This window comes from Salvelinus alpinus, chromosome 26 (genome assembly GCF_045679555.1).
Source record: "Salvelinus alpinus chromosome 26, SLU_Salpinus.1, whole genome shotgun sequence".
NCBI lineage: Eukaryota > Metazoa > Chordata > Actinopteri > Salmoniformes > Salmonidae > Salvelinus > Salvelinus alpinus.
Window position 1 is genome coordinate 26540186 of NC_092111.1, and position 27782 is coordinate 26567967.

General features: G+C 45.7%; 3 protein-coding genes across 7 annotated transcripts in view; 2 read left to right on the forward strand and 1 right to left on the reverse strand.

The window, feature by feature from the left end:
* Window positions 1-3597: 3597 nt before the first annotated feature.
* LOC139555076 (hairy/enhancer-of-split related with YRPW motif protein 1-like) lies at window positions 3598-7228 on the forward strand. Its single transcript, XM_071368541.1, has 5 exons — window positions 3598-3809; window positions 4014-4089; window positions 4212-4295; window positions 4527-4608; window positions 4983-7228. The coding sequence occupies exons 1-5, from the start codon at window positions 3724-3726 to the stop codon at window positions 5729-5731; spliced, it is 1077 nt and encodes a 358-aa protein (XP_071224642.1). The 5' UTR covers window positions 3598-3723; the 3' UTR covers window positions 5732-7228.
* Window positions 7229-8802: 1574 nt separating this feature from the next.
* LOC139555077 (stathmin-2-like) lies at window positions 8803-20496 on the reverse strand. The gene is made up of 5 exons (XM_071368542.1): window positions 20176-20496; window positions 12288-12383; window positions 11912-12090; window positions 10866-11057; window positions 8803-10597 (listed from the first exon to the last, which is right to left on the reverse strand). The coding sequence occupies exons 1-5, from the start codon at window positions 20192-20194 to the stop codon at window positions 10538-10540; spliced, it is 546 nt and encodes a 181-aa protein (XP_071224643.1). The 5' UTR covers window positions 20195-20496; the 3' UTR covers window positions 8803-10537.
* A 4683-nt stretch (window positions 20497-25179) lies between these two features.
* LOC139555078 (Y+L amino acid transporter 2-like) overlaps window positions 25180-27782 on the forward strand; it is a 30371-nt gene continuing 27768 nt past the window's right edge. For 2 of the 5 annotated variants that reach the window (XM_071368546.1, XM_071368543.1), the window contains exon 1: window positions 25180-25312. The gene's annotated coding sequence lies outside the window, so the exon portion shown is untranslated. Of the gene's footprint in view, window positions 25360-27782 lie in introns of all 5 variants that reach the window. The other 3 variants (XM_071368544.1, XM_071368547.1, XM_071368545.1) reach the window with 2 other exon arrangements.

Sequence of the window (27782 nt, forward strand, 5' to 3'; positions counted from 1 at the left end):
GGCTCTATAACACTTCCCTTGGGGGAAGGAGACAACGTGACAATTGGCATGGGTGTCAATGGGTTACCACTTGAACACATCCTCCAAAGGCATTGTGTATGAGTGTGTATGTGTGTATGTGTGTGTGTGTGTGTGTGTGTGTGTGTGTGTGTGTGTGTGTGTGTGTGTGTGTGTGTGTGTGTGTGTGTGTGTGTGTGTGTGTGTGTGTGTGTGTGTGTGTGTGTGTAGATGACCAAACACGGCCAAACAAACAATGCCCCACCCCACCCCACACACACACACACACAATGAGCGGTTGTCACACACGTCTCAGGGAGAATTAGCCAGTGCTTCCTCTCCCAGTGAGTGGAGACAAAGCTAGCCTTTCCTCTGTGAAACTTAATGCACAGAGGTTATTTATAAACAATAACATGTGGTCTCCGCTGGTCCTGGTGACTGAAGAATGACGTGTCGGCTGGTTCATTGTTTCCATCAGGGAACATCTGTCTGTACTCCGAAGAGCCTTACGCCGTTGGTCGACATCTTATCCCATGTTGGTTAGAGAGCCTGTGTGTGAGGAAGAGCCTCACGCCGTTGGTCGACATCTTATCCCATGTCGGTTAGAGAGCCTGTGTGTGAGGAAGAGCCTCACGCCGTTGGTCGACATCTTATCCCATGTCGGTTAGAGAGCCTGTGTGTGAGGAAGAGCCTCACGCCGTTGGTCGACATCTTATCCCATGTCGGTTAGAGAGCCTGTGTGTGAGGAAGAGCCTCACGCCGTTGGTCGACATCTTATCCCATGTCGGTTAGAGAGCCTGTGTGTGAGGAAGAGCCTCAGAGACGGAGGCTATTAGACGAGGCAGACAAAGTAGTGTACTATAAGAAATAGAGGGTCATTTCAGAAGCGTCCCCATTTATTCCTCTGGGGCCTCAGAGAGAGTCCAGAGGCATCCATTTATTTGGGACCGGGGTACTTGTGGCTTGTAAATGAAGTCAGATGATTTCTTGATTGTTGTCTGTTTGTTGCATCTCAGTTTTCAGCAAACTCAAAGAAATCAGTCAAAGAGAGTTGAGAAAAAGGAGGATCTTTGAAGAAGGATTTTCTTTTGCTTTGAACTGATCCTCCAGACGCTTCATGTATCAATGAATACCTCCTGTGCTTGGCAGGGAAATAGAGAGTTTGGAATAATAACATTATGACATGTGAGTAATAAACTCCTGGAGTAAACTACACCGTGGCTGTGTGTCAGACAGTCGGATGACCTACAACCCCAAGACAACCACACAGCGACTGTGTGTGTAGTCTAGATGTCAGAGGACACAAACCCCCAAGCCAACATGAGAAAGGACTGTTTGAGATTCAGTCTGATTGGCAAACGCAGGGGGATTGAGGGAAATGATGTTGTGTCACAGCCACTACCTCGGCTGGATGTGTGTGTGTGTGTGTGTGTGTGTGTGTGTGTGTGTGTGTGTGTGTGTGTGTGTGTGTGTGTGTGTGTGTGTGTGTGTGTGTGTGTGTGTGTGTGTGTGTGTGTGTGTGTGTGTGTGTGTGTGTGTGTCTGTGTGTCTGTGTGTGTGCGTGCGTGCCTCGGTCACCTTCAAAGGCAGCCCTCTGAAAGGCACTAATCACAACATGTGATGAGCCTGGAGAACAAAGACAACAGGCAGAAAATAACAGCAGCGTGGGAACCCTCAGTGAATTTGAAATACAACAGGGAGAGAACGAAACCACCCATCCCACCCACCCTCCGACTCACAGCCCGCCAAGCCTGCCTGCCTGTTGCCACACTAACAATCAGCAGCAGAATGTGGAAGTGTGTGTGTGTGTGTGTGTGTGTGTGCGTGCGTGCGTGCGTGCGTGCGTGCGTGTGCGTGCGTGCACGTATATGTTTGTGCCCCCCTGCCACGCCAACAATCAGCAGGCAGCAGAAAGGTGGGAGTGTGTGGGAATGCGTCTGTCTGTGTCATGGCAGAACTCGAGGCTAGCTGGTTGAAGGCAGCAATAACAACAACATGAAAACAGCCCTAAGAGCTTCCTCTCATTCATGTTTCTTAACAAGGCAGCTCCTCTCCTCTCCTGGCCTGATGACTATTATGCATGCTGCTGCCTGGGGTTATTAGAGATAAGGATCATGGATTCATAGACTATCTCAGAGTAGGATTTCTGATCTAGGATCAGTTTTGCCTTTCAGATCATAATGAGTAAGATTATATGGACAAGGGTCAGGGGTCAAACACTGCTGATGTACTGTATGGTCCTCTCACGTTTCTTCCTCTTATCAGAATCTTTATAGGGTAGCCAATCAGCGTATGATCAGGTCACAGTGGCAGGAGGTGGGGGAACATGACAGGCTGTCATTCTGAGAGACAGCCAAGACCAGCAGAAAACATATGACCATCATTACATTGTTCCTGAGTAATTAAGATACCTCAAACCTGTAAATAAAACCCTACGTTTTCAGATACATTTTTAAGTAATATTCTGATCTAAATGTATGAATATTCCTTGATTGAATCAACAAGTAGCTTCAAATAGTACAGGCCTACTCTTTGCCAAATATATTCTTGAAGATGTCTGCAAGTGAGATATTCCAGACCTGCCTGTTAAAATACTTTGGTTTGTCAATGAATGTCCTATAAACTATGAATGTTTATCTGAATTCGACACCAGGTCAATAAACTGAGCTTCCTTCTATACAATAAGGCCCTTACCCGTGGCATGGGACTGGTGTGTGTGTGTGTGTGTGTGTGTGTGTGTGTGTGTGTGTGTGTGTGTGTGTGTGTGTGTGTGTGTGTGTGTGTGTGTGTGTGTGTGTGTGTGTGTGTGTGTGTGTGTGTGTGTGTGTGTGTGTGTGAGTGTGTGTGTGTGTGTGTGCGCGTGTGTGCCCGCGTGTGTATGACTCATGAAAACAGGTCAAAAGGATCAGCAAGAGCTAAATCTGCTTGTCACATGCGGAGAGGGGACATACAAACACACACAACAATGTCTGTCAAATGATTTGGGAGTGTGGCGATTATTGGGACCCAGAGGGGGTGTGGTGTGGTGATGACACACTGGAGAAGCTGGCCTCCTTTAATTGCATTATGCCTTTTGTGTGGCAAAGTCCTCATCCTCTCCAGTCCCTAAAGCATCTTTACCGTGCATCATGTCCGCGGTGGGTAAGATTAGACTTCATAGTTTCCTCTTGAACACTGGCTGTCCTTTAGATGAGTTAGTATTGGATTACAGGTTCACACGCTCGCCTCTAGACCGCCCGTCGCCCCGACCAATTGCCCCATTCATTTCAAACGCCGGAGACTGCCGTCGCCCCTGATTGGTTATCAGCGTTGGGCTAAGAAACTTTCCCACGGCAAGCGCGTGGTGACAGCAGGCCAGCCACTCCTCACAACCGGGACAGACAGCCACAGTACTCGGGAGGGGAGGGGGGTTGACAGTCACGGACCGAAAGTCTATTGGACCCCTGTCAAAATCATTCAAAGAAGTGGGGCGTGTTTAGGCCGTAGAGTTCCCTTGCAACTGTGCTGTCACTCAAACCATAGCTGACTTATAATTGGCTAGTTATGGTGCAATGCCAAGCCCCTTCTGGCTGGCAGTGATGTAGAAATGATACCGTGGGAAAGCTTGGTCCTTCAAACGGATGAGCTCGACGCATAGCTGATAGACGCACAGAGAGTCGGAGAATTGAAAGACTTGGACCATATTGTATTGTACTCTGAACGAAGGAAACACAACAGCGGATAAAAATGAAAAGGAATCACGATTTTAGCTCCTCGGACAGCGAGCTGGACGAGAACATTGAGGTTGAGAAGGAGAGTGCAGATGAAAATGGGTAAGATTGTGTCCAATATTTTCGTTTCATTGCATTATGTTCCGAACCTACGTTCCAAGGGTCTTACTCATGTATTGCTTTGATATTGTTTATAAGAAAAGACGTGCAAAAATGAAAATATATTCAGCAATTTGGTCATTTCCGAGGCCTGATGTGCGTTAGTAACGCACATTAATACAATAATTGAATGTGTTGTTCTTTCAGGAACATGAGTTCTCCCCTTGGGCCGATGTCTCCAGCAACAAAAACTCAAGTGAATGCGAGGAAGCGCCGTCGAGGAGTGAGTACATTTCTTGTTAGAATGGTCGCCCGTAAAAGTGTGTAATACGCACGTTTTTACACCAACTAAATTCTCAATTTTTTTCAGTAACTGAATGTTCCAATCGCTCATCTCTCCTACAGATCATTGAAAAACGTCGCCGTGACAGAATCAACAACAGCCTCACCGAGCTGCGCAGACTGGTCCCTAGCGCGTTCGAGAAGCAGGTATGGTCCGATCCCTGTGTCATGCGTAAAACAACCGCCCTATCAAAAAGTTTGACAGGATACGTCAACGTGCTTTGAACTGGTAGAGAACAGTTCAAGTTTATAAACTTTCCACATGTTTTAAGAAAATAACGAATAATAATTTCCAGTATATATCTTTAATGATTTAAACGATATTCAATAACTTTTTATTAGTTTAATTAATGTGCCTTCTGTCCCGAAATCCTTCAGGGTTCAGCTAAACTGGAGAAAGCAGAGATTCTGCAGATGACGGTGGATCATCTGAAGATGCTTCATGCTGCTGGAGGAAAAGGTATGGTGGAGTCGTTTGTACTACAATAAATTACCATAATAAAATAATTACTGTATCATGGAAGGAAACAATGTTTTTGAACTGCCATAATATTGATTGACTGTAAAGTTATTGATTTGTATAATATCTTTCTCTTCACTGAGTTGTTCTGTAAACTCAAGCTATGTGCATCTCATTAAATATTTTAGTAAGTCAGGCAGGCATAGCACAAGACACCTGCTTTAGTTTCTTTGCTAACTTTAACTATCTTCCTGGATTGTCACACTCATTGTTATTAGTAGACTTCAGTAGCCTTCCTTTATTCCTGCTCTACTTGTTTGGTGGTATTGACTGAAAACACTTAATTAACCCTGCTTCTCCCCTCTCCCTTCCAGGTTACTTTGATGCCCATGCCCTGGCCTCGGACTACCGGGGTCTGGGTTTCAGGGAATGTCTGGCTGAGACGGCCCGCTACCTGAGCATTATGGAAGGCCTGGACAGCACTGACCCCCTGCGGATCCGCCTGGTCTCCCACCTGAACAGCTACGCCTCCCAGAGAGAGGCCCACTCCGTCCCTGTGTCTGGACTGGGCCACCTGGCATGGGGCTCGGCTTTTGGGTCTCCCCCCTCCGCACACCTGGCCCACCACCTCCTCCTCCAGCAGCAGCACCATCAACACCAGCAGGGGGCGACGTTACCGTTACCACGCAGCGCCTCCAACAGCTCTCCGTCATCCTCCTCTTCGACTCCTTCTTCATCCTCTTCTTCCTCCTCCTCGCCGATAGAGAGAGAGCCTCGCTCCTCGCCCCATGGCCATGCTCCCAGCAGGCTTAGCGGTGCCACCCCCCTCTCTGAGCACAGTCACGCCCAGGGGGGTCCTCTCCGTGTCCCCCCCAGTGCTGCCCCCCTCCCCCCAGGGCTGAACCTCACCGTGACCTCCACAGCCGCCTCTGCAGCCTCCAAGCTCTCCCCTCCCCTCTCCCTGTCCTCACTCTCCACCCTATCGGCGTTCCCCTTCCCCTTCAGTGCCTTCCCCCTGCTGTCCCCCGGCACCCTCAGCCCCCCCGTCCACACCCCCTCCAGCCAAGCCAGCCTGGGGAAGCAGCCCTACCGGCCCTGGGGCATGGAGATAGGGGCTTTCTGAACTATCTTTAACCCCCCTCCACACTGACTAAACTGACCAAGTAGATGGCTAGAGAGTGCACCATCACTATGAACTGAACTGAACTCACCAGCTGAGCTGGACCTTTCCATGGCCAAGAAGATGTTGTTTTTCTATCATACCATATCAACATTCTATAAAGGAGATAGCTATAGGAATACTATTTTTTTTTTCTTCTTAGAAATTGTGTTTTTCTATGATGTTGTCGAAAGAAGGAAACAATTATAAGAGAGCAAACAAAGTGATTGTTTAATTAACAATATTGAGTTATCTATGTGTTGTCTGTTAGTGGGCTTTGCTTCTCCTCCCATAGTGTGTTCAGCCTGTAAGGGGAAGATTTCACAGATGGTCAGGCTGTCAATCAGTCGCCCATCAAGTTCTCAGCGAAACTGTCCCCTTTGTTTTCCGATTGAGCCCTGGACTGTACTTGTATCTCACAGAGAGAGAAAGAGAGGGAGGGAGAGATGCGTGGAGAGGGAGGTCTTGGTGGTGCCCTTTTTATGGCATTTTATGGACTGGAAGAACTAAAAGCAGGTGTTTGTTTGACTGTTAGAATTGATCTGGAACCCTCTTGTTTGCCATTAGTTTGATTTGCATTCTCTGTGGGAGTTTCTATCGCAGCAAAATCTCTCTGAAGTCATGTATTTACAGTCATGAGTCAAGGGTGAGGACAACAAAGAGTTAATGTCCTTTGACGTGATGTCTACAGAGGTCACAAGACCCTATATTTCTGATTGTTAGCAGATTGCAGTCAAAAAGTGGTAGCTGTACAATTGTTTAACATTAAACAACATACTGTCATAGCGAGCTGAGCAGGCAGCTATTGAGACGTATGGAACCAATTGGAATCAGTGTAATAAAAAAAATGCAATGCTTTTTCAAAGAATTACAATATTAGTTGGTCTGAGACTTGCAACATAAATTCTTTACACTCCTTTACATTCGATTATATTATATGATCCATAAAAAGTGGTGGAGAGGCGTGACACTCTTCTCAATTAAAACATATATATTTTTATGAATTAATAGACAAATTATCATATGATATCATTTTCAACATAGACGCCAATAGGAACAATCGCTCAAACACACTGCAGTATCCCTGTACCTCTATATAGTCATTGCTCAGAGATATCTAGACTACATATTCCCTCTACGGTCCAATTCTAGATGGTTTCCGACCACATCTCTGTGGATTCTATAGCGAGTCTGTGACAGTAATGGCATCCCCTCTTGTAAGATGTGTATTTTTACCAAACCTCAAAAGTGATTTTGTACATAAGTGTTTTGTATAAAAAAGCGCTGATAAATCTGATTTCTCAGCTTTCTAATAATGATATACTGTGTGTATGTATGTACACTAGAGATGGGATGTATGTAGAGAGAGAGTGCTGGGACGGCATGTGAGGTACTCTATTCCGTCCTTCACTTATCTATCTGTGTGACTTATCTGCAATAAAAAGCTATGAGAAAATGAAATCCATTGTTTGCTCCTTCTGTGTCCCAAACTATCGTCTGATTGAGACCGTGTGGAGAAAGACACATTTTAATAAGTATTTCTGATATTCAAAACTCAACCCTCCCTATTTATATTCATCTTAGGTTATTATGACTGTCTGGAACTGTTGAGATTCTCTTCCTTATTTATTTTAATTATTAGATCAATCTTCCACCAACATTATCCAACATTTCTGAAGTCTGTTTAGATAAAGGAAGATATCGTTGTGATTAACAGTAGTAATATCGACTTTCACTCCACACTGCTCTCCATGGGTAACAGGTAATAGTCCCTGGTCCAGTCCCTGTCTGTCCATGTCCCTATCTGTCCCTATGCTGCTCTCCGCTGTGCTGTGAGACAGTCGACGCCCGGTATCAGCCACAGCCTCTGGGTCTCTTGATTGCTTCTCTGTGTGTACAGGAAGCGATTAACAACGAGGGGATGTCCTGGACAATGGCAGCTTGGCTGGCCCTACCGCGTGGGAAGAGAGGGAGGAGGGAGAGAGGGAGGAAAGGAGAGAGGAGGCAGGAGGAGAGAGAGGGGAAACAGGGTTGTGTGGGAGGCAGAGAGGGAAGAGAGTGAGAGGAGAGGGAGAGAAAGGGCAGTGTGGGAAAGTGGGAAAAGAGAGAGAGGGAAAGAGAGAGTGTGATAGACATAGGGGTGTGGGAGAGAGGGGAGAGAGAAAGAGAGGGAATAGAGAGGGAAAGAGAGCAGTGTGGGATAGAGGGGAGAGGTAGGAGGGAGAGAGAAGAGAGAGCACAGTGCTGCTTTGTCCCAGAGCCATGGTTGCAGCCCACTCTCCTCCCGGTGTGCTTGGCTCCCACGCTCCCCCAAGTTACTGTTGTTGCTGCTGCTGGGACGCCCGTCAGAGGAGTGATAAAACAGAGCCTCCTCCTCCTCCTCCGCCTTTCATCAACTCTGCCAAATCATCCTCCTCTATCTCACCCACCCTCCTATCCCTCTCTCTTTCACTCGGTCTCCATCCATCCTCCTCCTCCTTTCATCAATGCTCTGCCAAAATATGCTCCTCTCCTGTATCTCTCCCACACCCTTTCCCTCCTTCTTTCTCTCACTCTGTCTCCATCCATCCTCATTATCGTTCTTCCTGTCGTTTGTTTGCCAGAATTGTAAGGTGATTCTCATCAGTAACTATGGGGGAAGAGTCTACACTACAGAGTCTAGTATTGTCTCATGTAAACCCTACAGGCAATTCTGGATTTACTTCATAGTAAAGGGTCAATGTGTTACAACACTGCCAATTGCAATCTTTTGTCACCACCTACTGGTCATATGCGATTCTACAACTGTGGATGATCACTTGCTTTCCTTGGCCATGTCCATATTTTAAAAAATTGTCCAAACTAATTCAGAGACTGAGTAATAAACATAGTTATATTATAGAAATAATACAATAATACATACCAACAAATATTAATGTGACAGATTAATCTGCATTTGTAATTGGACATGCTCAAAAACAAATTGAATAGTTTTTGTCTTCTTCCAAGCTAAAAAGACAATACATCAGTAATAGAATAAGCACACAAAGCCAATATCATTCACAGAACCCCAAACCTTTATTAACCACAGGTTGCTCACAAAGATATATGTGGAGGGGGGGAAACACACAAACAGGAAGAGAGAGAGGCAGGCAGATTCATCACCACAGACAGGACGCTGTGATGTCATCAGTATGTGACCGATGGTCAGATATACAGCTCCAACTTCCTGGCTGTGCTCCCTGTGCTCCCCAGCACACATGCACACACAATCCACCCACCCCTCCTGAAACACACACACACACACACACACACACACACACACACACACACACACACACACACACACACACACACACACACACACACACACACACACACACACACACACACACACACACACACACACACACACCTGACCTGTATACACTTGCATGCACCCTTTGCAGATGGCCACTGTCTTCCATTGTCATGTTAACACATCTAACATCATCTAGCTGTTATTTGAAGTCTATGTGTTGATTGGCTTACATGTTGCCTACTTTAGCTGTTTATGCCCTTCGTGTGCCAAAGTCTGCTTTACCCAGTTAAAAGCTGTTTAAATACTAAGAAGAAGGTACAATGATTCATTCTCCATAGTGAGAGAGTTATTCTACGATTCTCCATATATAGTGTGAAACCTTCCTAGTAGCATTTGGCATTGGTTCCTCTCTGGTACGACGTGAAAGAAATGAGAGGGTCCATAAGCTTGTAGGACATGGATGTAACTTATGGATCTACCATTGCCTCTATGTTAGCCGCTATATGAGTTTGTAGCATCTACATGTCTAAGATGGTACATACATGCTGAGAGAGTGATTGACAGGGGACGCAGGGGGCCTTGGGAACCAGGAAGGATCATAACACCCCTCTGTGACATCATGGTATGAGCCAGGGATGTCATGTGACCTCTGCAATGCCCAACTGACAGAATTTAGCAAGCTCCTCTTGATCGACATGTCATGTTTGCCAAATTTCTCAAAATGTGTGTGTGTGTGTAAGTGTGTTTGAGAGTATGTGTGTGTGTGTGCGAGCTTGCATGTGTGTGAATGTATGTAAGAGAGTGGGGGATCAGACAGACAGACAGGAGAGAATCGGCTCATAAATGCTATAATAAGTCTCCTGAAGTCTAGCTAGTCTCTCTTCCAGGAGTCAATGTGCAGCTTGCATTCTAATCATCCCCACACTGACTGACTGACTGACTGACTGACCGACACAGACACAGACATGGTCAGAAAATAACCACCGCAAACACACGTCAGCTAGCTGGCAAACTCACAACAACACAGAAGCCTGATAGTACAAGAGAAACTGCAAACGTTTTTTGTTCCGAGAAAAACTAAACAACAATGTACATCCATAGATAGAGAAAATGATCCAATCGCAAACTGCAATACTTTAGCTGTATTATCATACTGTATATAACAAAAAAGGAAGTATTTACAAAAAACAATACCCACTTTCACTTGGTTGGCTTCTCTTTTTCTTTCTTTTTCATCATTTGAAATTGAGCAAACACATTCTTTTATAGGGAGGAGTGGGAGACATTTTCATATTTGTTTGTGATCCCCCCCATCTGCTAACGCTGTTGGTGTGGGCTGGCGGTGGGTGGGCTGGTCATCCTCCTCCCTCAAGGGAGGGGGGGTCGTCTGATGCTGTGGGGGCTGTAGTAGTAGGGGGATCTGGGGGTCCCTCGGGGGGGGAAAGGGTGGCTGTAGGGGGGTACGATGGTCGGTGGCGCCCCTCATCTGCTCACGCTGTCAGCTCTTCCCTGAGCTCTTTGTTCCTGCGCACCACCTGGGCATGCCTCTCCTGAGGACAACACAGAGAGAGATGCTGCCATATTGGACGTACCAGAAACCTTTCTGACCCTGCCCTGAGACTCTCTGATTCAAGTCTGTCAACTTACTGTCGTCCCCCTTTCAGCTGACATGTTTGACTACAATCGCCAGTGTTTCATCCTAGAATGATGCCACCAGCCCTACCTATCACATCGTACCCTTCTATCTTGCCCACCCCTTCCATTCACCTGGTCTTGCTATCTCCACCTACAATTTTTCCCACCAAGTTCTCCTCTCACCTTCTCCTGCAGGCGCTCCATGATGGAGGCCAGGTAGGCCTGGCGGTTCTCCTTGATCTGCTCCATCTTCATGGTCAGCTTCTCCTCTGCCATCTTGCTGAAGTTGCTGTTCTCCTCCATGGCCTTGAGCAGCACGTCCCTTTCGTGCTCCCGCTTCTCTGCAAGGGCCCTGAGAACCTGGACCTCCTGGGACTGAAGAGGGGACGTGATAGAGTAGAGTAAAGTAGAGTAGGGTACAGTAGTGTAGAAAAGAGTAGAATAATATGAAGTAGAATAGAATAAGGAATCCGAATAGAATAGAATAAAGTAGAATAGAACAGAATAGAATGCAGGTGGAGGCCAAGATACAAGGTTGGAAGGAGAGGGGAAGAGTTAGTTTTAGTATCGTTCCTTTGCCTGATGAATGTACTCATTGCTTAGTAATAATAAAGTAAGTGTAGGAGTCAAAGTCTAAGCCAAGCTAAGGTATAGGTTCAGACAAGCTAAGGAATAGTCTAAGCCAAGCTAAGGTATAGGCTAAGTCAAGCTAAGGTATAGGTTAAGACAGGCTAAGGTATAGTCTAAGACAAGCTAAGGTATAGGCTAAGACAAGCTAAGTTATAGTCTAAGCCAAGCTAAGGTATAGGCTAAGACAAGCTAAGTTATAGTCTAAGCCAAGCTAAGACAAGCTAAGGAATAGTCTAAGACAAGCTAAGGTATAGGTTAAGACAGGATAAGGAATAGTCTAAGCCAAGCTAAGGTATAGGTTAAAACAGGATAAGGAATAGTCTAAGACAAGCTAAGGTATAGGCTAAGACAAGCTAAGGTATAGTCTAAGCTAAGCTAAGGTATAAGCTAAGACAAGCTAAGGAATAGTCTAAGACAAGCTAAGGTATAGGCTAAAACAAGCTAAGGTATAGTCTAAGCCAAGCTAAGGTATTGGCTAAGACAAGTAAGCTAGGAGAAAGTTTGTCCCAAGTGTAATTTACTAGCGTGATTCAGTGTGATTCAGTTTTGGAATTAAGTTGTCGGCTTATGCTAAGGGAATCTGATAGATGGTGACTCACTCTCCTCCGGTCCTCAGCGGCCTCCAGCTTCTTCAGGATGTCCTCCAGAGAGACCTCCCTCTTAGGGGGCGAGGTGACGCAGTGGGCTGCGTCCGACATCGGGGAGGGGGGCTTCAGGATCACCTCGAAGGCCTGGCCAGAGGCACGCTTGTTGATGGGCTTCACCTCCATGCCTGCTACTGCAAGGTGAGAGGTAGAGGGGGGGGGGGGGCAGATGGAGGAAAACCACAGAAGGAAACTCAAAATGCTGCCTTTGTAGTATTAATATTACCCCAATCAAACTTTCACTTAGACAAAGAAATGCCTCTTCGTTGCCTTTACAGTAAGTTGAAAGTGATTTGAAACACTAAAAAAGTCAGATGACTCTTCTGCTTACCTTGGAACTCTCCCATCAGGTTCTTGCGTGTCTCAGGGTACAGGCAGGAGCAGAGGAGAGATAGGACAGAAATCTCCTTCATCTTCTCTTTGTATGCTGTGGGGAACACACACACACACACACACACACATGCACACACACACATGCGTGCACACACACACACACACACACACACACACACACACACACACACACACACACACACACACACACACACACACACACACACACACACACACACACACACACACACACACACACAGACACACACACACACACACACATCGTTAACCCACTTTCTCCTCCTCATAAATGATCATCCCACATGGCATCGCCATCTTTAGATGTTTAGGAAAATAAATATTCAGCAAATCCTTAAATAGAAAAGAAAAACATGATAATCAAAGGCGGTCTAGTGAGATGAATCAGCCTGAGGTTTCTAAGCCCCATTTTGTGGAGCTTTGTTTGTGCAGACTGAAGGGAAGTGGGATGGCTGTGTGTGTGTGTGTGTGTATGTTTGTGTGTGTACATACTTGCGTGAGATGGTGTCTGCTGTGTCCTCATATGTTCTGAACGGTTGACCACCTCCCCACAGCATTCATTCTCCATTCATCATTAGCTATGCATTTCATTTCAGCATATAATTGATTTACATAGCTAACAGTCAAGGTACCCTCCTTGCCCAGTCTGTAGCTAGCACTGGTAACACCCAACAGTCATTTAACAGCAAGGGTAGCACCTAGAGGCTGAATGATTATGGCTGATGTTGCCAAAATCTAGCCTGGAATCCAAACTGTATTGTTCTATTTCAATATTATTTCACTTTAGGATTCCAGGCTAGAAAGTTCCTGAGCTTTGGCACCCAAATTGGGACTAGAACCTACTGTAGCATCCCCATAAGGCAGCCAGCAAAGATGGGAAAACTACTGTATCATACTGCAACAAACACTCTGGCTCTTGTCCTCCTGGCTGCTGTGCTGTAGTGTTCAGTACAGTGTTTATTGGAGGCACAGTCAGAGTCCAGCCGGGCACCTCAACGTGCCAAACAGCACCCGAGCCTCTATGATCTATCATCCACCACACGCTGTGGGCTGCAGGGCTGAAAATTGCTACATCGATCACTGACTGATGTCCCTGGCTGGGAGTCAAAACTGAGCAAAATAAGGCTGAGATTTACAGTTAGACAGCTTCTCCATGGAGGAGAGAAGTGTAGCTAGTGCCTACTGCCGCTCTGCTGTTGCTCAACCAGCCAAAGCCTCTCCCTGTCTTTCTGTCTGTTTGAGTGAAGTGTAGCTAGTGCCCACAGCAGTGGTACTGCACAACCAGACAGCTCTCAGCCTAGCAGACGCCACGGGTAATCAGATCAACTCTCACATGTAGCAATAGCTCGCTGACTCTCCGATGAGCTTGTTAACCCCTCCCAGAAGAAAAAGAAAAGGAGATGAAAGAGGGGATGAGAAGAGGAGGACTGTGTTAACTCTCTTGTTAATCCCTTCTTCCCAGAAGAGAAGTAGAAAAGGAGGACTCGGTTAACCCCTCCCAAGAGAAAATTAAAGGGGGGGGGGGGGGTGAAGAGGATGAAAGGAGGGCTGGTTTGAGCTGGCTGACTCCCACAGGGATGGAGGGACCTCAGGGCAGGCAAATGTATGCTGCTGACTTCGCTGAGGTAGTGGAGGGGATTTTCATTTGTTATTACTAGACCAGACCATCTCTACTGGTGGCCCGCTGGACGGATGTGCGTGTGTGTGCATCTACTTAAATGTGTGTGTGTGTGTGTGTGTGGGTGGGTGGGTGGGTGTGCCTGTGCGGGTGCAGTTGTGAGTGTACGTGTGTGGGTGTAGGTGTGCATGTGTGTGTGTGGGCGTGTGTGTGTGTGTGTGCGTGTGCGTGTGTGTGTGTGGGCGTGTGTGTTGGCTGTCACGTCGTCATTAAGAGGGCAGTGTGTGTGTGTGTGTGTGTGTGTGTGTGTGTGTGTGTGTGTTGGCTGTCACGTCATCATTAAGAGGGCAGTGTGTGTGTGTGTGTGTGTGTGTGTGTGTGTGTGTGTGTGTGTGTGTGTGTGTGTGTGTGTGTGTGTGTGTGTGTGTGTGCATGTGTGCGTGTGCGTGTGTGTGTGCGTGTGTGTGTGCGTGTGCGTGTGTGTGTTGGCTGACACGTCGTCATTAAGAGGGCAGTGTGTGTGTGTGTTGGCTGTCACGTCATCATTAAGAGGGCAGTGTGTGTGTGTGTGTGTGTGTGTGTGTGTGTGTGTGTGTGTGTGTGTGTGTGTGTGTGTGTGTGTGTGTGTGTGTGTGTGTGTGTGTGTGTGTGTGTGTGTGTGTGTGTGTGTGTGTGTGTGTGTTGGCTGTCACGTCATCATTAAGAGGGCTGTGTGTGTGTGTGTGTGTTGGCTGTCACGTCATCATTAAGAGGGCAGTGTGTGTGCCGGGAACCACAGGCAGCAGCCATTTTCCCTTCAGGACATCTTGTCAGTGATGTGAACAAATGGTGGTTTAGTGGAGCAGATAATGTAGGTTAAGTTTTAATGAGCAGGTAGTTGTGTCAACTTGCTCTTACCCTGGTCTTACCCTGGCCTGTTGTGTGTTTTGTTGTTTAGTGAACGTTGTCAACACATTTAGTTGAAGTGATTCAATACCGCAAGATCTACACTGAACATCTTCTCTTATCCCCATGGAGATCTCCTCCTCACCACGGAAACAGAGCCAGTTGTTACGTTTCCTGTTGTAATCCATCAGCATGAGACCACAGATCATCAATAACCTCCCCCCTCTTCCTCCCCCTCTTCCCTTCTTCTTCCTCCTCTTGCACTGGTGCTGTCCTGTTCTACCCCGTCCCTCCACCTCCACCCCAACCCAATACTGTCCTGTTCTGCCCGTACCTCCACCCCAACCCAATACTGTCCTGTACTGCCAGTACCTCCACCCCAACCCAATACTGTCCTGTACTGCCAGTACCTCCACCCCAACCCAATACTGTCCTGTTCTGCCCGTCCCTCCACCCCAACCCAATACTGTCCTGTTCTGCCCGTCCCTCCAACCCAACCCAATACTGTCCTGTTCTGCCCGTCCCTCCACCCCAACCCAATACTGTCCTGTTCTGCCAGTACCTCCACCCCAACCCAATACTGTCCTGTACTGCCCGTCCCTCCACCCCAACCCAATACTGTCCTGTTCTGCCCGTCTCTCCAACCCAACCCAATACTGTCCTGTACTGCCAGTACCTCCACCCCAACCCAATACTGTCCTGTTCTGCCCGTCCCTCCACCCCAACCCAATACTGTCCTGTTCTGCCCGTCTCTCCACCCCAACCCAATACTGTCCTGTTCTGCCCGTCCCTCCAACCCAACCCAATACTGTCCTGTTCTGCCAGTCCCTCCACCCCAACCCAATACTGTCCTGTTCTGCCCGTCCCTCCACCCCAACCCAATACTGTCCTGTTCTGCCCGTCCCTCATACCCAACCCAATACTGTCCTGTTCTGCCCGTCTCTCCACCCCAACCCAATACTGTCCTGTTCTGCCCATCCCTCATACCCAACCCAATACTGTCCTGTTCTGCCCATCCCTCCACCCCAACCCAATACTGTCCTGTTCTGCCCATCCCTCATACCCAACCCAATACTGTCCTGTTCTGCCCGTCCCTCCACCCCAACCCAATACTGTCCTGTTCTGCCCGTCTCTCCACCCCAACCCAATACTGTCCTGTTCTGCCCGTCCCTCGACCCCAACCCAATACTGTCCTGTTCTGCCCATCCCTCCACCCCAACCCAATACTGTCCTGTTCTGCCCGTCCCTCCACCCCAACCCAATACTGTCCTGTTCTGCCCGTCCCTCCAACCCAACCCAATACTGTCCTGTTCTGCCCGTCTCTCCAACCCAACCCAATACTGTCCTGTTCTGCCCGTCCCTCCACCCCAACCCAATACTGTCCTGTTCTGCCCGTCCCTCCACCCCAACCCAATACTGTCCTGTTCTACTGTCCTGTTCTGCCCGTCCCTCCACCCCAACCCAATACTGTCCTGTTCTGCCCGTCCCTCCACCCCAACCCAATACTGTCCTGTTCTGCCCGTCCCTCCACCCCAACCCAATACTGTCCTGTTCTGCCCGTCCCTCATACCCAACCCAATACTGTCCTGTTCTGCCCGTCCCTCCACCCCAACCCAATACTGTCCTGTTCTGCCCGTCTCTCCACCCCAACCCAATACTGTCCTGTTCTGCCCGTCCCTCCAACCCAACCCAATACTGTCCTGTTCTGCCCGTCCCTCATACCCAACCCAATACTGTCCTGTTCTGCCCGTCCCTCCACCCCAACCCAATACTGTCCTGTTCTGCCCGTCTCTCCACCCCAACCCAATACTGTCCTGTTCTGCCCGTCCCTCCAACCCAACCCAATACTGTCCTGTTCTGCCCGTCCCTCCACCCCAACCCAATACTGTCCTGTTCTGCCCGTCTCTCCACCCCAACCCAATACTGTCCTGTTCTACTGTCCTGTTCTGTCCGTAAGCATCCCTCCTACCTAACCCAATACTGGGGCCTTACAGGTCTTGAGGGCCCAATAAGCTAAAACAGCAGCTTGACTGGACTGACTGTGTGTGTGTGTGTGTGTGTGTGTGTGTGTGTGTGTGTGTGTGTGTGTGTGTGTGTGTGTGTGTGTGTGTGTGTGTGTGTGTGTGTGTGTGTGTGTGTGTGTGTGTGTGTGTGTGTGTGTGTGTGTGTGTGTGTTGGATAAAGCTCATCATTTAGTTTACAACCCAGCCTCTAGACGACAATATAATCAGTTGTGTAATTACAGCATTAATGGAGAACTACAGTGGAAATGGGCTGTTGAGTGGGATGGTAGGTGGAGGATATTATCAGCGAGGGAGGTTTCAGACATTAGTATGCATTGTTGAACACTGAAATGCAAACAACAGACCAATAAGCCTGAGCCTAATTTCTTTTTTTTATAACCACACCCAAGGAGTCATGTTCCCTATTTAGTGTAATGTCATCTAGACCTAATGTCATCTAGGTCCAAGCACACCAAGACAGTCGTGAAGAGGGCACGACAAAACCTATTCTCCCTCAGGAGACTGAAAAGATTTGGCATGGGTCCTCATATCCTCAAAAGGTTCTACAGCTGCACCATGGAGAGCATCCTGACTGGTTGCATCACTGGCTGGTATGGCAACTGCTCGGCCTCCGACCACAAGGCACTACAGAGCGTAGCTTCCTGCCATCCAGGACCTCTATACCAGGCGGTGTCAGAAGAAGGCCCTGAAAATTGTTAAAGACTCCAGCCACCCTAGTCATAGACTGTTCACTCTGCTATCGCACGGCAAGCGGTACCGGAGCGCCAAGTCTAGGTCCAAGAGGCTTCTAAACAGCTTCTACCCCCAAGCCATAAGACTCCTGAACACCTAATCATATGGCTACCCAGACTATTTGCATTGCCCCCCCCCCCCCCCCACCTCCTTTTACACCGCTGCTACTCTCTGTTGTTATCATCTATGCATAGTCACTTTAATAACTCTACCTTCATATACATATTACCTCAACTAACCGGTGCCTCCACACACTGACTCTATACCGGTACCCCCCTGTATATAGTCTCACTATTGTTATTTTACTGCTGCTCTTTAATTACTTGTTACTTATATTTCTTATTCTTATCCGTATTTTTTTAAACTGCATTGTTAGTTAGGGGCTCGTTAGTAAGCATTTCACTGTAAGGTCTACACCTGTTGTATTCGGCACATATGGCTAATAAAATGTGATTTGATTTGATTAGGATACAATTATTATTTTAACTGAGAGACATTGCTGATGATAGCCTCCCCTCTCTGGCTGAGATATTTGATTTCAGCTTTTGCTTAATTCGTATACATTTTATTCTACAACTGTTGATGGGTCTTGAGAAGTGATGAATACAGCTCTATGGCAACAAGAGTCACTGGAGTGACTCAGGCAGAACTGGGTTCAGGGATGCACTCAGTGACACTGCAGAGGCTATGACCTCTGGAGGGCGCCATTGTCCCAGAAAGCTTTGGCCCCTTAACACAAAGAATGGGGAATATCTGATAGCCACACCTAAATCATGGGCTTATCTGAGAGATCACACAGTAGGCCCTGTATATATTATAAATTAACAAGGATCTTAATGTACGTTAACGTAAGCATGTTTGATGTCCCTAGCCAAATCAGTAGCCAAGTGGACAGAGAGCATACATTAGAATTTTGGCTTGTCATTTAATAGGCCTACCACTATATGCCATTGGGAGGAAGCTGTGTATGTCGCCCACAACTATCAAATATCCTGTCTGTCTGCCTGCCTTTCTGCCTGTCTGTCTGCTAAAAATGCGTTGATCCCAGGCTGTAGGCAACATATTCTTATTGAATTTTTCTATAAACAGCAAGGACACATTTCTATTTCTATTACAGTCACTGTCATTGACAGTATGGTACATAACCAAACCTCAACTGATCCGGCCTACGGCCCTGCCTGCCCTTGCGCCCACTGACGAGGTCTATGACGATCACGTGCCCCGGGTGTCTGGCCCATCCCACTCGCCCCGTGTCTGTCTACAACTCAATAATAAAATATAAAAACATAACTAACAGCTATGCGGCCAGGCCGAGACATAACGAAACAGCCCGCTGCAGGTGCAAGCAGACGCCAGGACCTGACACAGTTAAATGTATTGCTCTCTGTCTGCACCCTCATCCACCCATCCATCACCGACCTAGTCATCCTGAATACAAGTAGTCCCTTGACAGTCGTCGCCATAGAGACGGGTCTCAACTCACTCAAAGGGTCCCAAATCCGCATGAAAGTGCTCCATTAAGCATTAGACAATCTTGGATCGGTCTATACTATTTATGCTCCCAAATATCTTAAAACATTTACCATGACTGGCTGTAAGCAAATCAGGCCTAGCCATGCAATAAAAATGATATCAAGACCAGGCATGAAATTGCCGGAATATGATGACACATTTCACTTCCATCCATTCCTCCATATAACCAAATAGACATGTTTAGATCATAAATTGAATGACAGGGCAATCATCGGCCACTAGGAATAAATGTGACTATATGATTAGTATCCATATAGATTCGAGAGAAAAAAAATCTAATGCCGCAAACGACCATTCATTTTCATTGCAAGTCGTAATTCTTCACCTGACAGCTTTAGCTCAGATGTAAAGTGTGCGGCTAGAGATTCATTTATTCTCATGCATTCCTCTTATCATTCAACTTGATTGAGCATACGATTATAATAAATAGTAGCCCAGTCCCTATAATAATATGTGTAAAGGTTAAGCCTAATTCTGCTCTGGGCTGGTGAGGAGAGAGAGAGACCGTGATGTTGGGTGCGGTCGTTCTGCATTATGCTGTTGTATGAGCATGTGTTGGTCTACAGCGGCAGGTGCGGCAGCCAGCATCCACAAGAGCGCCTATCCAGCTCGAATAATCTACAGCAAATGTGTCCATAGGATTTCTTCAATCTAGGCTATGTATTCGCTTTACGCACAATGTAAAAAGGGAGATTGAATATCCCTATAATAAAATGTTATTGGGCTATTTAATCCTAAACTGTAGCCCACTATTATCAATCAACCCTGTTGATATAGAATGAAAGGAAAAACAAATGCGTACAGTTCAGGATCAATGTAAACATAAGCAAAATGATTGCATCCATTTGCCAGTTTAAAACTACAATATTTGTTGACGTGCGACAGACTTTGACCGCTCCCTTTAATAAATGCTTGGCAGTCTTTTGTGCCAAGGGTGTCGCCGCTGCATGCTCACACAGCATCCTTACAGCCTCATGCAGAATCACCACCCAACGCTCTGTGACTGTCAACTCGTCCCCAAAACACAGATAAATAACGGTACATCGTTAGCTTACCAATTGCTGTTTTAGCCATGTCTGTCGGTTTGTGCGGCGTTGGTGCTGCTGAAGTGGGCTATAGGCTACTGGAGGGAGCGTGCGTCGCAGTTACTGGTCGGTGCTTGGCGAGAAAAGGGAGCAAGGCACTGAGTCAGCAAGAACACTGCTGTGTGGGGAAAGAGAGCACTGCGCGAGACAGCAAGGGGGCTGGTGAATTACAAGCGTCTATACGTGCTCAAGCAGATTGGCTACCGCGGTCCCCTGACGCGCATTTCCTAGGCAAGAGACAGTCGCTTTTTCCTCTAATGTTCCTGTGTGTAGGATAGCTCAAATTGCCCCTATGAAAGGTGACGGGGTGGGTGTTATCCCTCTTTGTTTTCTCTAATGGTGCCGCCCGTAAAAAAGTACTGTCAGAGATGGAATCGGTCCTAATGGCTCTTGTCCATGGTGCTGAAACGGTATCAGAGAGAGGCAGCCTACTAATAGCTTAACTTAATGGAAATAGACGTTGAAGGTAAATGAAACGTAACTTGACCACAATGTATAGGCCTAATGTTTCGTGTGTGACATAATTACAAGGTAACACATAGGCTGATCTGTGAAATTTTGACATTGATGTTTTAATGCCACTCATTAGCGTATTTATTGGAATACAATTATATCTAGGCTATAAGTGTAGTGGCTAAATGGCCTTCTGCTTCACAGTAACACGTCTTCTTCCTATGCCTTTGTGATTGCATGATAAAGTATCCTATCCAGAATTGAGACCTGTAATGATTCATAGGGGTTGGGTTAAATACTGAAGACACATTTCAGTTGAATGCATTCAGTTGTACAACTGAATAGGTATCCCCCTTTCCTTTTCCATTTCCCGAATATTATAGTAGGCCTATCTGACAAAATCGTATTGTGAATTACCTCTCCACAATGTTCCCTCTTCAATCGCTTGATGTCAGCAGACAATTACTTTACTAGTTCCCAACAAGACCTTCACTTCAGCCATCAACCAGAGTGGGCTATGAATTAGGAAAACAAAAGCAAACTTTATAATAAATGGATATGCTCTTTTTTTGTTTGTTTACTTTTAGGAAAAGTCACATGTGATTACGTTCATTTCACATGTGGAATTCATGTGACTTTTTCTGCTATTTAAGTGTTTTAAATTTAATTTTAAACCTTTATTTAAGCAGGGAGTCATGCTGAGACCATGATCTCTTATGCAGATGAACCCTGCATGAACACATCAATAAACAACAATTACACTGTACATATCCATATCAATTACACTGTACATATCCATATCAATTACACTGTACATATCCATATCGATTACACTGTACATATCCATATCGATTACACTGTACATATCCATATCGATTACACTGTACATATCCATATCGATTACACTGTACATATCCACATCAATTACACTGTACATATCCATATTGATTACACTGTACATATCCATATCAATTACACTGTACATATCCATATCAATTACACTGTACATATCCATATTGATTACACTGTACATATCCATATCGATTACACTGTACATATCCATATCAATTACACTGTACATATCCATATCGATTACACTGTACATATCCATATCAATTACACTGTACATATCCATATCAATTACACTGTACATATCCATATTGATTACACTGTACATATCCATATCGATTACACTGTACATATCCATATCAATTACACAATACATATCCATATCAATTACACAATACATATCCATATCAATTACACTGTACATATCCATATCGATTACACAAAACACAAAAAGCAAACACAAAACACAAAAAGCGAAACAGATGGATCACCAACAGTCTGAGATACACCGGCTCCGACGCTCGTCGGATGTGGCAGGGCAAACTATTACAGACTACAAAAGGAAGCACAGCCGAGAGCTGCCCAGTGACACGAGCCTACCAGACGAGCTAAATCACTTCTATGCTCGCTTCGAGGCAAGCAACACTGAGGCATGCATGAGAGCATCATCTGTTCCGGACGACTGTGTGATCACGCTCTCCGTAGCTGACGTGAGTAAGACCTTTAAACAGCTCAACATACACAAGGCTGCGGGGCCAGACGGATTACCAGGACGTGTGCTCCGGGCATGTGCTGACCAACTGGCAGGTGTCTTCACTGACATTTTCAACATGTCCCTGATTGAGTCTGTAATACCAACATGTTTCAAGCAGACCACCATAGTGGTCTGCTCACGTCTGTAGCCATGAAGTGCTTTCAAAGGCTGGTAATGGCTCACATCAACACCATTATCCCAGAAACCCTAGACCCACTCCAATTTGCATACCGCCCAAACAGATCCACAGATGATGCAATCTCTATTGCACTCCACACTGCCCTTTCCCACCTGGACAAAAGGAACACCTATGTGAGAATGCTATTCATTGACTACAGCTCAGCGTTCAACACCATAGTACCCTCAAAGCTCAACACTAAGCTAAGGGACTAAACACCTCCCTCTGCAACTGGATCCTGGACTTCCTGACGGGCCGCCCCCAGGTGGTGAGGGTAGGTAGCAACACATCTGCCACGCTGATCCTCAACACTGGAGCTCCCCAGGGGTGCCTGCTCAGTCCCCTCCTGTACTCCCTGTTCACCCACGACTGCATGACCAGGCATGACTCCAACACCATCATTAAGTTTGCAGACGACAAAACAGTGGTAGGCCTGATCACCGACATCGACGAGACAGCCTATAGGGAGGAGGTCAGAGACCTGGCCGGGTGGTGCCAGAATAACAACCTTTCCCTCAACGTAACCAAGACTAAGGAGATTATTGTGGACTACAGGAAAAGGAGCACCGAGCACGCCCCCATTCTCATCGACGGGGCTGTAGTGGAGCAGGTTGAGAGCTTCAAGTTCCTTGGTGTCCACATCAACAACAAACTAGAATGGTCCAAACACACCAAGACAGTCGTGAAGAGGGCATGACAAAGCCACTTCCCCCACAGGAAACGAAAAAGATTTGGCATGGGTCCTGAGATCCTCAAAAGGTTCTACAGCTGCAACATCGAGAGTATCCTGACCGGTTGCATCACTGCCTGGTACGGCAACTGCTCGTCCTCTGACTGCAAGGCACTACAGAGGGTAATAAATACGGCCCAGTACATCACTGGGGCTAAGCTGCCTGCCATTCAGGACCTCTAAACCAGGCGGTGTCAGAGGAAGGCCCTAAAAATTGTCAAAGACCCCAGCTACCCCAGTCATAGACTGTTCTCTCTACTACCGCATGGCAAGTGGTACCGGAGTGCCAAGTCTAGGACAAAAAGGCTTCTCAACAGTTTTTACCCCCAAGCCATAAGACTCCTGAACAGGTAACCAAATGGTTACCCGGACTATTTGCATTGTGTGCCTCCCCCCAACCCCTCTTTTACGCTGCTGCTACTCTCTGTTTATCATATATGCATAGTCACTTTAACTATACATTCATGTACATACTACCTCAATTGGGCCGACCAACCAATGCTCCCGCACATTGGCTAACTGGGCTATCTGCATTGTGTCCCACCACCCGCCAACCCCTCTTTTTACGCTACTGCTACTCTCTGTTCATCATATATGCATAGTCACTTTAACCATACCTGCATGTACATACTACCTCAATAAGCCTGACTAACCAGTGTCTGTATATAGCTTTGCTACTGTTATTTTCAAATGTCTTTTTACTGTTGTTTTATTTCTTTACTTACCCACACACACACACACACACACACACACACACACACACACACACACACACACACACACACACACACACACACACACACACACACACACACACATACCTTTTTTTCCCACTATTGGTTAGAGCCTGTAAGTAAGCATTTCACTGTAAGGTCTACTACACCTGTTGTATTCGGCACACGTGATAAATAAACTTTGATTTGATTTGATATAACTTAGAAAGTAGCTAGTAGATTTAGCTTTCTTGATTGAGGAAGAGCATCTATTTATCAATTGACTGAAAAGCCGCCAATCAGCTACAGAGTCAGTTTTTCTAGCCTTGGCCCAGACCTGATTTCTTATGTGTTAAAAGATCTGAAGTTCTATACAGAACCAAGGACTTGTTCTATTTTTTACTCTGAGGCATTTAAAGGGAGTGTGTTTGTCTGCCAGAGAGATTAAAATAGATGAGAACAATTCTAGAGCTAATTCAGAGTCAGGTATGCTGCTGATAGAGAAGTCAGAGTAATACTGTACATATCATGAACAAAGGTTTGTGGGAAAATAGATTTAAATGTCTCTTTATAATTATATGAGTATCAGTGTTCATCTGTTTTGTATCGCTACTACATATATGAAATATAGGACACTGATCACTGAGATCAATAGCACAGACACCACTGGACAAGTACTTGTGGGGACTATTTATGGAAAATGTATGGTGTTTCCATAGATAACAGGGGCTAAGGCACTACTGTTTGGGGTAAATAATCAACAAAATAATCATGAGGACCCAGCCACCTGACACCCCAGAGTAACTGTTTGACTATAATGGACCTCTTTAGGAATGGGTGAATGAGTATCAGATGGTCATTTAGGGACACTGAAATAGATGCACTTCACACACACCTGGCTCATACACCATCATCCAGTGAGATTGTGAACTAATCTTTTGCAATTGCAATTATCAGGAGTGTTCAAATCACTGTCAGGCACACAGGTTTCCCTTCTCACAGAACAGGAGATCAAGGAGCTCAGCTAGATAAGCACCCCTCAGTCTCCTGGTTAGTTTTTAGTCATAAAGGTTTAAATAGAATCGTATTTCATCCTCACCTCAACAACTAACTTCAACCTGACTTTAAATAGATGCTTCAAACTCCTCCTAACCACATCTTCATCACAGGGCATTATCGTCATTATCACTACCTCCCCCAAGAGAAGGAGGGCGGGAACATGCGACGAGCTTCACTAGCAGGTGATGATGCAGCGTTTATGTACTAGTTAGAACTAGGAAACTCCATTTTCGACTTGCTGATTCGTTGAACGCGGCACGTGTATAATTACAACCAGTTAGCAAGCCCGAATCTTCTGAGTTTCTTAGTTCAATCTAGTAGTTGAATGCGGCAGAAGAGGCAGTCAGTCAACGATAGTCAAACAGCCATCGGTGAGTAATTTTGCACATGGGGTTCTAGTCTCATTGAATATTTCAAGGTAAGGTATTTTTTTAAAGAGAATTTGATTTCACTTCTTAACTAAATTGATCTAGTTAATATGTTAAATTAGCCAGCTGGTTCTAACTTGTTAGCTACAGTAGAGAGCGAGCTAAACGTCACTGGATTGAACTGCGCGTGTTGGAAAGGGTTCAAGATTGGTAAACACTCATGCTTTTTTTGTATTTACTCAAACTACCTGGCAAATATGTGTTATTGTCTAAGTTGATCATTGTTGGGAGTTCTTTAGCTGCCAGTAGTTATATTTGCTATCTAGTTTAGCATATATGAGCATGTTTTTGCGGCACAGTCGATAGCGCGCCGGACCTCGGGCTAGAAGGTCGAGGGTTCGAGACCTGCTCCTTGCTGTTTCATTACAATATATATATATATGTGTGTTCACTGTCACTGTCCATTTAAATCAATTCGCCTTTGCACTGCTAAACAACAACACACGTTTACTTTGGCAAAGGGTGAAGTCTACAAAACGTAGTCCACATTGTTCGTGACAGATTCTAGTGTTGGGAACAGAAAACGTTATTGAGATCAAACGTTTAATCGATGAGAGAATTAGCAGAGAGTCGGCCAAAATCCACCTCGTTCCATCTTCTCCCACTGCCGGCAACTTGGCTTTCAATTAAATTCAAGGGGTTTTATTGGCATGGGAAAAATATGTTCGCATTGCCAAAGCAAGTGAACTGGATAAACAAAAGTGAAACAAACAATAAAAAGTGGACAGTGAACATTACACTCAGAGAAGTTATAAAAGAATAAAGACATTTCAAATGTCATTGTCTATATACAGTGTTGTACCGATGTACAAAAGGGGAAATAAATAAATATGGGTTGTATTTACAATGGTGTTTGTTCTTCACTGGTTGCCCTTTTCTTGTGGCAACAGGTCATATATCTTGCTGCTGTGATTGCACACTGGTATTTCACCGATATATGGAAGTTTATCAAAATTGTATGTTTTCCCTTACTACCATATTTGTTAGTGAGTGGAAATGCCAAGCAGATGCTTCACATTTATACATCTGGTGAAATATCTGTCTCATTGTTCTATCTGTGGTTTGATGTTGTGGGCAAAAACAGTATCCTGGCAACAATAGGTCTAGCATGTACCTAGTCTGATTAATAGGCTGATCATACACAATTAATTGGTATATAACGTTTCAGCCTAAAACGAATGCCTGCAAAATTCTGTAAATGTTCCTTACAAGCCAGAATGTTGAACAAAATTACATTTAAACTTAATCTACTGGTTATCTGTGCGGATTGTCCTTCAGCTGCTTGAAATATTGAAACAATAATGCCGTGACCAATAAAAACACCTCATTCAAGGGTTTCTTTATTTGTACTATTTTCTACATTGTAGAATAATGGTGACGATGTCAACTGTGAAATAACACATGGAATCATGTAATAACAAAAAAGTGTTAAACAAATCAAAATATATTTTAGATTCTTCAAAATAGCCACCTTTTGCCTTGATGACAGCTTTGCACACTCTTGGCATTCTCTCAACCAGCTTCACCTGGAATGCTTTTCCGAAGTCTTGAAGGAGTTCCCACATGCTGAACACTTATTGGCTGCTTTTCCTTCACTCGGCGGCCCAATTCATCCCAAACCATCTCAATTGGGTTGAGGCCGGGTGATTGTGGAGGCTAGGTCATCTGATGCAGCACTCCATTACTCTCTTTCTTGGTCAAATATCACTTATACAGCCTGGGGGTGTGTTGGGTCATTGAAAACAAATGATAGTCCCACTAAACGCAAACCAAATAGGATGGCGTATCGCTGCACAATGCTGTGATAGCCATGCTGGTTAAGTGTGCCTTGAATTCTAAATAAATCAGTGTCACCAGCAAAGCACCATCACACCACCTCCTCCATGCTTCACGTTGGGAATCACACATCCGGAGATCATCCGTTCACCTACTCTGCATCTCACAAAGACACTGCGATTGGAACCCAAAATCTCAAATTTGGACTCATCAGACCAAAGGACAGATTTCCACTGGTCTGATGTCCACTGCTCATGTTTTTTGGCCCAAGCAGGTCTCTTCTTCTTATTGCTGTCCTTTAGTATTGGTTTCTTTGCAGCGTTTCGACCATGAAGGCCTGATTCACGCTGTCTCCTCTGAACAGTTGATATGTCTGTTACTTGAACTCTGTCTTCCTTTCCTGTGGCGGTCCTCATGAGAGCTAGTTTCATCATGGCGCTTGATGGGTTTTTGCGACTGCACTTGAAGAAAAAGTTATTGAAATGTTCTGTATTGACGGACCTTCATGCCTTAAAGTAATGGACTGTTGTTTTTCTTTGCTTATTTGAGCTCTTCTTGCCATAATATAGACTTGGTCTTTTATCAAATAGGGCTAGCTTCTGTATATCACCCCTACCTTGTCACAACACAACTGATT